Raw genomic sequence first — 9,857 nt, forward strand, 5'->3', positions numbered from 1 at the left:
TATCCTGACCACCTACAATGCACCCTGCACTGGGCTCACACAAACCTGGACACACAATATCACACCCAGCAAAGGCAGCCACACACAGCAAACCCCACACACACCCAGACCCGCATGCTGTTGGTGCCTGGCCCACCTCCCCTAGCCATTAGTAGGCTGTCCCTGACCCACCTCTGCCCCATGGGCCAGGCCAGGTTGTCCATCACAGTGCCCTACCTTCTCTCTGGCTGGAAATGCAGGCACATGACCTGCACCCAGCCAACCATGGCACCCTATCACCACGGCTTTGGTGATTGGCCCAAGGGACCATCATGTGACCTAGTTGGAGCCAATCCACTTTCTTCCCTGAAATCTAATATTTGGATAATAGGGAGAAAGGACATCTACTGCTTTTGGATCAAGGTTTATAAGGATGTGGGCTCAGCCCATCAAGGGTACCTTCCATGTTCCCTGAAGGACCTGGACTCTGGGACGTCACACCCGAAGAGGCCAGGGTGCACGGAGCCCACACACACCTGCACATTCACACCCATCTGGACACAGTGTCTGGCAGATAAATTGGCCCAGGCCACAGCTGTTATCAGATGTCACCATCTTTATTGACAAGAGCTAGAGACAGAAGCAGCAAAGGGTTTCCTAACTGGCCTCCCGGGGACCCTTCTAGGACATTGCTCTCCTGTCTCAGGCAGCAAGAAGGCAGGATCAGCCAGAGAAGGCCAGAAGGCCAGGACATCCTTCCTCTCTCAGACCCTCAGATCTTCCTCAAGGAACCCCAGACCAAGTCCCAGGGCTGGGCCTCCAGCCTCCGTCTCCACACAAAATGTGGTTTTATAAACTTCCTTCTCCTCTGAGGGTCTCACACTCTCCCCAAGCCCTGCCTCCCTGACCCTTGGCCTCTGACCCCCAGACTGCTCATTTCTCATGGCCTACAGTGTCACCACCCCAAGGGACAGACACAGACAAGCCACTTGATGAAGGAGAGGGGGGTATAGGCCAAGCCTGGGGGTGAGGAGGGTACCCCCACTTTATAATCTGATACACCCCACCCTTCCCGTTGCAGTGAGCCTGGAAGTTACCTCACATGACTTATTTTCTTGTTAGATCCCAGGAGGCAGCCAAGCTGTGATTCATCTCCATTTGTTGATGGGGAAATTGGGGCCCGGAAGGCCCAAGCCAGCCCAGAACCCTGAGGTGTGCTGAAGATCCAAGTCTCCAAAAGTCTGGTTCCTGTGCTTTCCCTGAGGACCCCTGCCCTCTGCAGGGGGTGGGGAAGTGGAGGGATTTCACCAGGGGTCCCACCCTCCCAGGGCCAGCCTCACCACAGCTCTGAGGGCCCATCTCTGGGACGGAGTCTAGGCCCAGCCTTGGATGGTGGCTGCTCCCCGTGGTCCCCCTCCACGGTCCCACTTCAACCTCTTCTGGTCTTTCCTGCACCTCTCGACCTGTAGTCTCCAGGATGACAGAGCATGGGGAGGCCTGCTCCCCACTCACCAGGGGATCCCCGGTCCTCCCGATGTCGCTGGTAGCCAGCTTCACCCTAGGGCTTTATTAAGGCCTGAGCCCTTCTTGGCAGCACTCTCAGGCCCCTCAGGGACGCAGGCCCTGTGCCTGTCTGTACTCTGTGCATTTGCCGTTGCACCCTGGCTGTTCCACCGTGATCGTGTCCTTCCCTCAGTACTGGTTGGGTGGGGCTGTTGTCGGCAACTCAGGTTCACAGATGCTACCACTGAGCTCAGCCCAGGGAGGCCAAAGATGGCTCCAGGAAACAGATCTGTGCTTCTCCTTCCCCCACTCATCCTCCCCTTTCCCCCTTGTCTTCCTCTTCCTTCTTCTTCCTCTTCCTCTTCCTCTTCTCCCTTCCTCTTCCTTCTCCTCACAGCACTCTTCAGCAGACACTGTGCCTTTCCATGCCAGTCCCCATGGGCTGGGTCTCTGCCTCAGTCTCCAGGAAGGGAGAATATGGGTCACAAGGAGAGAATCAGGAGTGGCCCCTCCTACAAGGAGGTGACTGGAAGCCCTCAAAGACCTGGGAACCCCCAGGAGCCCCTACTCCAGCCATGAGACCCAACGTGAGCTTCCTTGGGAATTCGGAGGCTGACCTCAGCAGGGGCGGAGCCAGGCTTTGCGTGGCCTAAGCTTATGCAGTTTGAGGTCCCTCTTTAAGAAAACGAATACGAAATGACAAGTACAAAAGTAGATGCAGGGCCTTGAAAGAGCCCAGACAGTGGGAGACCCTGAAGCTGGACCTCACTCGCTTCCTGGGAAATTCACCTGTTCTCTCTGCACCCAGGAGCACAGGACCTCCAGCATTGACTGCCTGGGCCAAAAGGGCATGGAGGTTGTTGGGGTTTCCCCGGGTGAAGCCTGAGGCCTAGCGAGGAGCAGAGCTGGTCCAAGGCCTCACAGTCGAGGGGAGGGAGCTGATCTGGGGCCTGATCATTTCTGCGCCACTCCTCCCACCAGGTTAGGCTTTCTTCTGTTTAGGTTTCCAGCCCAGCCCCCAGCAGCTCCCGTGTCCCTGACTCTGAGCCCAAGAAATCCTGGCCTTGGTTTATCCCTCTGAGGGTCAAGATTCAGGTTGATGCCCCCACACACTCCAGCCCTGGGGGAGGCCAGTCTGCACCCACCTTTTGCTCGCTCAGCAAGGTCAGCCCAGCAGTAGTGCCCTCCAAACCTCTCATCTGACATAGCTCATCCAGGCTGATGACTCCTATCCCTGAGTCACAGAGGAGAAAACAAGGCCCAGAGAGTGGAATCAACCTACCCGAGGTCACACAGCAAGTCCTGGCAGCAATAGCATCAAAGCCCAGGCCCTTCAACATCCTATCATGGGCCTGTGGCACCTTGGGAAGTACGCCCTAGGCACGCCCATGGCTTCTGCCCCTTCCTCGGGCCACCCCGGCTTTCCCCAGGCCCCTACAGGTAGCTGATGCGCATGGTGCTGGACCTCTCCCCAGTGGAGGCCTCTTGGGGTAGGAGCTGCTGCTCCTTGCTGGCCACTCTGCTGGGCGGCCGCTCCTGCCCACTGGTGCCAGGCTGTGTGATCTGGCTGACCCGGCCGTTCATCTCCTTCCTCTTGCCCCCCTCCCTGCTCTCCTCCCCATCCTCCTCCTCCTCATCCTCTTCCTCAGTCTTCTCCGGGGGCCCCGCAGTGGGCTCCTGGCTGCACACGCGGCGGGAGGGCCGCAGCAGGACCCTGCGGAAGCCCTGCTTGAAGCGGTAGGAGAGGAAGCCATAAAGGATGGGGTTGGCACAGCTGTTGGCGTAGGGCAGTGCCACCACCAGGAAGTAGAGCCCGAAGAAGGCAGGCTCCTCAGGCAGTGGGCACACCACGTTGACGATGTTGAGCACGTAGAAGGGCATCCAGCAGAGCACGAAGAGCGCCACCACGGCCACCACCATGCGGGTGACCCTGCGCTCGGAGCGTCGCCGCTGGCACGAGGGCGCCCACACCCGGCGCCCGGCTGAGCGCACCTTCACCACGATGAGCAGGTAGCAGAGGCAGATGACCAGCAGCGGCCCGAAGAAGCCCAGCGCGGCCGTGTAGATGATGAAGCCGGCTCTCCAGGCCGCTGCCGGCTCGGGCCACTGCATGTGGCAGGTGCTCATGCCACGGGGCACTCCTGAGAAGACCACCACGGGCAGCACCACCACGGCTGAGGCCACCCACACGGCCGCGCTGACTGTGCGGGCCACTGGAGCCGTGCGCCAGCGGGCCGAGCGGGTGGGATGTACCACGGCCAGGTAGCGGTCCACGCTCATGACGGTCAGGCAGAAGATGCTGGTGAACTGGTTGATGCCATCCACTGCCATGACCAGGCGGCACATGAGGGAGCCGAAGGGCCAGTAAGACAGGGCGTTCTGGGCGGCCAGGAAGGGCAGGCCCAGCATGAAGAGCTCGTCAGCCAGTGCCAGGTTGAGGATGTAGACGTTGGTGACTGAAGGGCTGGCCGTGTGCCGCAGGACCACATAGATGACCAGTGAGTTACCCAGCAGGCCCACCACGCACACCACCAGGTAGACCAGGGGGATCAGAACGCCACTGACAGCCAGCCCTGCCAGGTTTGGGGCCACCGACACGTTGCCCAGGGTGGCATCTGGGGGCCAGGCCAAGGAGGCATTCTCAGGTTCTGAGGTCGTGGACACCGATGATGGAGGAAGCGTGTCCATGGCTGAGGGGAGGTTGGTCAGCAGTCAGCTATTTGCCTGGGGGAAGGAAAAACAGCTGGGTCACAGCAGAGAATGGCTTTCTCTGTGCTGCCCTCTCCCATCACGCTGAACCTAGGGACCTGCTGCACGCCCATCCTCCCATCGTCTGAGAGATTTCAGAGGATGGGAAGTGCACCATCTCATCCACCCTGCACAGCGCCGCAAGGCTGAGTCATGTTATCCCCTTTTCTCAGATGAGGAAACTGAGGCTCGGGGAGGTGAGGTGACCGTTCTTCATCATGGAGAGAGGGTGTGGTGTGCGGCATGAAGTCATACTGTTTCATCAACCAATACCTGCCCTTCCTTTCTACATGTGAGGCCCCAGCTGGCAGAGCCCTGTGAAGTAGGTTGCATTGCTGGCGAGACCAACAGGTCTCGTCCTGACATCTAAAAAATCACTGCTTCATATCACAGGACCTTCCCCTGGAAGCCCGCTCCCTACATGAATTTCAGAGGATCCATGAACGCCCTGAACTCCAGGTGAAGGTTAATATCAGATTCTTCAGGTTCCAAATGGAGTTAAGAACCACAGGCTTGGGGTGTCCCCTCCCTTGGGAGTCAGAGTCCTTAGCCCCCCCATCAGCCTGGGCCATCCCACTATGCCCCACCCAAAGGCCCTGCCCAGGAAGGTTGGCTATGAACCTGGGGGGCAGGTGGTTGACGCCCCTCCTCCCCAGCGGCCGGCTGGGGTTGGTGAACTTTATAATTCACTTAGTAGATGCTATCCAAGAGTAGCCCCGCCCCCTGGCTGGAGGGGCCAACTGTCTGGAGAAGGGAATGTTTTCAGCACAAGCAAGAGCCCCCACTGCACTCCACGTGCTTTCTTAGTGTCTTTCTCATCCCATGCCTGCGTGTAAGAAGCCGGGGCTCCTCTGGGCTCCCCTGCAAGACTCTGATCCCCTCCCATGTGGAGTCTCCAGCCAGCTTTGGACCCTCCCCACTGCTTTCCGCCCTGTCACTTTCCCATAGGCACAAGCTCTGCCTCAGTGTCAGGCATCAAATGAACCAGAGAAGCCTGGAGTGGACCAATTCCAATGCCAAGGGGGAATGTCCGACCCCACTGTGGAAAGCCACGCTCAGGGGGAGGCCCAGGCAGGGCCAGGCTGGAAGCAGGAGCCTCCTCTGGGGCCTGGACCACCCACTGCACCCCTTCTTCCTAATTATCCCCCAATCCCCTGGCTCCTGGCTGTCCTCAGATTCTCCCCGCAGAAAACCCTGAAGGGAAGAGAAATATCTCAGAGGAGAAGTTCTTCTTCTAATATTCCTGACACTGGGCCCACAATTCCTCCCTCCACTGGGAGCTGTGGTCCGCACCGCCCTATACGGACGTCACTGTTGAGGTGCAAAGCTCCTGGGAAAGAAAGGCACCCCAAATCCAAACAAACACCTCTGAGCACGCCTGGCTACCCTTGCCCCAAGGACCTGGGGCTGCAGTGGGCTCACAGTGCCAGGCTGGGTGAAGTCAAGGGTAGCAGGGAACCCCTAGGCCATGACTTCTCCAAAAGCATCCCAAGCTGGCTGGGCTCAGAGCATCTCCTCCCTGTTCCTGGGGCTGGGAAAAGAGAAGGATTCTGAGCCTGGGTCATCCCCCAGGCTCAACCCATCCTTCTACCCAACCCCTCATCAGGTCTCCTGAGCCTGGAACAGCAGCACTAAGGGAGGGGCACCTAGACAGTGGGCTAGAGGATCCTAACAGTGCTGCCAGCTGCTCATCACTGAGCCCTGACTGTGCCAGGTGCCAGGCTAAGCTGGTGAACTGCAGTATCCTATGGTGTCCTATGAGGCAGGCACTACTGTCATCCCCACTGCACAGATGGGGAGCAAACGTGAGGTCACATGTTCTGGTCACAGCTAGGAAGTGGCAAATCTAGAAAAATTTGTAGTGACCACCTCTACGCCCATTCCACAGGCTGGCAAACTGAAGCCAGGCCTGGGAAGGCACCCACCTGAGTGCCCAGCTGGTATCCTGCTTTCCCAGTTGCCCCCAGGGCTTTGAGCTATGAGGATCATGGACTCAAAGCCTAATGGACCTTAGAGATCTTAAAACAGAATTTTGAATTCTTAGAACGGTCAGAGAATCTTACAGCCATAGGATTTTAGACTCAGTATCCTTGAATCACAGAATGTTAGAATTTCAGAATGCTAGAATGAGTCCATCTTAGACCTGGAATTGTGGAACCTGGAACCTTAGAGCCCTGCCTCCTTGGCAGGGTACCCACGTCACCATCTACCTTGCCGCCCTGTGATGTACGCAGAACCTCTTTATAGCATCCCTGCTGGTCAGCCAATCACAAGCCAGGGCTAGATGAGGGAGGGGAGCACCAGGCTCGCGAGAGAAGCAAGGAGCTGGGCAGGCCTAATTTCCAGGCTTCAGGGACAGATGCCCCTGGGGTAGCCCACTAGGGGTAAGCTCTGAGGTTGCCCCACCCCCACGCCTGCCCAGCACACGTCTGTGCACCCACAAGCGCATGCACTGACACACACATGGTCCTGGCAGGAACGTGGCATGCCTAGCCAGACCCTCCTTTGTACCAGGGAATGCAGTCGCCCCTCCCAGAACCCCTGGCCCCCTCCTGGAAAACCCTATCTCCACCTTGTTCTCGGCCGGTCTTCCCTGTCAAAGTTTGAGGGGCCCAGGCAGCAGAACAGGGAAATTACAGCTTTCCAAGCACGTAAGCCAGACCTGCAATTGAGGTGCGGTCTTTCCTTTAAAGAGCTGGAATCCTGTGCATGATCTAGTTCATCCTTGGGAAGGAAGGACTTTTCCTCCCTGTCTGGTTTATCTTTGGCACAAGCTTGCCTGAAAGCTGGGGGCGGACTCCTTGGAGGACTGTTCAGGAGGAGACAGCACAGAGAGGGTGAGTGGCTGCCTTGAGCCCCACAGCCCTAATAATTGAGGGAGGCCAGGCACCCCAATCATTCTCCATTTGCCCATCTGTCACCCACTAGAACACTGGCTCTTGAATGCAGGGGACCTGATTGATTTATTTCTTAACCCCAGAACCTAGGACATCACCCGGAACAGCCATAAATGTGAACAGCCAAGCAGTTCAGCAAGGAGAGCTCCAAGGTGGGACATTGTCCCCAGATGGAAGCCTCAGACGCACATCATGAGATCCTCAAGAAGCCCAAGAGGGAGAGTTTTTAGAGAGGAAGAAGTTGCAGCTCAGAGAGGTTAAGTAAGCTGCACAGGGTCACCCAGCTGGAGAGTGAGAAGCCAGAATTTGAACTCAGTTCTGTCTACTTCTAAACCATCAGTACCTCCTGGCCCCACTTGGCTCCTCTGAAGGCCTCAGGCTGAGAAGAATCAAAGGCCATGACAGTCCTGAAGAGTGCGGGGCGATGGCCCCTGGCTCTCTGCTTGTCCTCTACACCCTTGGGCCTTCTCCCCAAAGAGACCTGGCTTATACTTGTCAGTGCCAACTGACTCACTCGCGCCCCAGGCCTGGGGCCTTATCCCAGGAGCACACCCCACAGGCCCAGGGTTGAGGGCTTGGGCTCTGTTGCACAGCGATGATGCCAAATTGCTGTGTGACCTCGGGCAAGTCACTTCTCCCCCCTGCACCTCAGTTTCGTCGTATGACTCCGGGCAAGTAACTTATCCCCCCTGGACCTCAGTTTCATCGTATGGAAGACAAGCGAACCCACTTCCCAGGGTTGTTTGCAGAGATTAAATGGAGGCGTGCCAAGCACAGTGCCAGATATGGAGGGGGAGCTCAGGAGAGCTGCCACGTGAGCTGGGAAAGCCAACGACATGACGCATCTGGCTCCCTCCAGCCCTGACAGCCTGTGATTCTGTGATTCCGAGATCCTGGAATCACGGCACAAGATTCTGAGACGAATGCCCCTGCCCCTGCAACCGACCGGGAGGTCACAGGAAGGCCTCCCTCCTGCCCCCCTGGGATTGCCCACCCTCTGCCTCCCCAGCCCCAGCCTCCCAAGTTCATCCTGGGCAGAGGATAGGCTTCCGGGACCCCCCCTTCAGGACATCATCCGGGCCCCAGCCTCCTTACCTGCCCATGGGGTGAGGGCTTCCCTCCTTGCCGCCAGGCTGGTTATCATTCTGCTGCCCCCTCTCCCTGCCCAGTCCCCAGGGTCATTAGCCCTGGGATTGGTTAGGAGGGCCCTCCTAACTGGGGTCCCCACGCGGCACCCACTTCTAGACTGCTTGCGGGCTCAGGTCCCCTCCCAGGCCCTCGGCCACGGCTGTCCACAGAGCCTCTCCCATCTGGTCTCCGGCCCTGACTTCCCAACCAGCGCCTGGTACGTCACCCTCCATCTCCAGGACACATCCTGGGGGGGCAGGGGCAAGGATAGAGGGGGAGAAGCTTCCCAGGTTGAAGAAGAGAAAAGGGGAACAAGGGATGCACAAACCAATAGAAATAGAGGGGAAAGGGGGTCGGGAGGAGGTGGAGAGAGAGAGAGAGAGAGAAAGAGGGAGGGGGAGAGAGAGAGAGAGGGAGAGGAGACCGTGAGTAGGAGGAAAGGCAGAATGAGGGGGAGTGATGAAAGATGCGTGACAGGGAGAAGAACGAGGAGGAAAGAGAGGAGAGGAGACACGGGTGAGAGGGAGAGATGCAGAGAGAGGCAGGATAGAGAGGAGGAGGGAGGAAGGAGAACGAGGGGTTGGCAGGGAGAGTGACAGAGAGGGACTGTGCCACAGATGGTGACATGGAGCCCGCGAAAGGAGGGAGCAAGCAGGGAGAGGCCGAGGGCCAGAGAGCAGGTGTGGGGGGTGGGGGGCAGGTTAAGGGAGGAGGCCCAGCCAGGGAGCAGGAGGGGGGCAGACCCTGTTACCGAGGAGATTTCAGCCACCCACGCCCGCTGGCCTTGGCTCCCGCAGGGAGTTGGAGAAAAGAATGTGCTCAGTGCTCAGGGGAGCTGAGGCTGCCAGCCAGTAGCCAGAGCAGCTCCCCGAGGCCACTGCGGCACAGGTCCCCCGGGGCAACAGCTGTGTCCCAAGGCAAGGCTGGGTGTGGGGCTGACCAGCCCGAGAGTACACAGTCCAGCCCTGCAGTCAGGCACACCGGCCACAGCCAGCACCGGCCACCGGGGAGGCCGGGTGGGGGTCATTAGCCCTGGGATTGGTTAAATCTGGAGAGCCCCAGGCAGGGTGAGGAGTAGAAGGACAGAGTAGAGAACCAATATTTCAGGCTTTGAGGGCAAAATCATTGTGCAGGGAGAAAACAGATTTTCACTATTTTCTAACTGACAAGACTCAAAATAGAATAATAATAATTCAGGCCAGTGTTTTGTAATGCAGGTCCACTAATGAGAAGAATAGAGTTCTTTTTAGAGGCAACATATTTTGCTTAATTGGAGTTTAGAGTTAGTGTTTCATCAAACCCATTGAAAATGGTCATCCGTAAAAACCATTCTCAGCTCGTAGGCTGCACAAAAACAGGCAGTGGGTGGGATTTGCCCCATGGGCCGTATTTACTGATCTCTGGTCTAAGAGACTCTGCCCTATGGTCCTGAGCACAGGCCCAGCTGTCTTGGGATGCCGTGCCCCAGCGTGTGCTGATTCCTGCCTCAGCACAGGAGTGATAAGGAAAGGAACAGTCAGAGACGGGAGGGAGAAGGACACGCGTCTTGGCTGAGCACCTACTATGTGCCAGGCACCACCTAGGATACTTTCCAAACTGGGC

General features: G+C 57.8%; 1 protein-coding gene across 1 annotated transcript; it reads right to left on the reverse strand.

Annotated features, from left to right (window-relative positions):
• Positions 1–580: 580 nt before the first annotated feature.
• SSTR3 (somatostatin receptor 3) lies at positions 581–9,271 on the reverse strand. Its single transcript, XM_033188631.1, has 2 exons — positions 8,223–9,271; positions 581–4,206 (listed from the first exon to the last, which is right to left on the reverse strand). Exon 2 carries the CDS (start codon positions 4,168–4,170, stop codon positions 2,917–2,919), a length of 1,254 nt encoding a protein of 417 aa, XP_033044522.1. The 5' UTR covers positions 4,171–4,206; positions 8,223–9,271; the 3' UTR covers positions 581–2,916.
• Positions 9,272–9,857: the final 586 nt, after the last annotated feature.

Source organism: Trachypithecus francoisi, unplaced genomic scaffold, assembly GCF_009764315.1.
Source record: "Trachypithecus francoisi isolate TF-2019V2 unplaced genomic scaffold, Tfra_2.0 Contig01580, whole genome shotgun sequence".
In the NCBI taxonomy this organism is placed as follows: domain Eukaryota; kingdom Metazoa; phylum Chordata; class Mammalia; order Primates; family Cercopithecidae; genus Trachypithecus; species Trachypithecus francoisi.

What these genes read in the sequence shown, in the direction of transcription:
- SSTR3 (XM_033188631.1), bottom strand. Translation starts at nt 4,170, where the DNA reads ATGGACACGCTTCCTCCATCATCGGTGTCCACGACCTCAGAACCTGAG.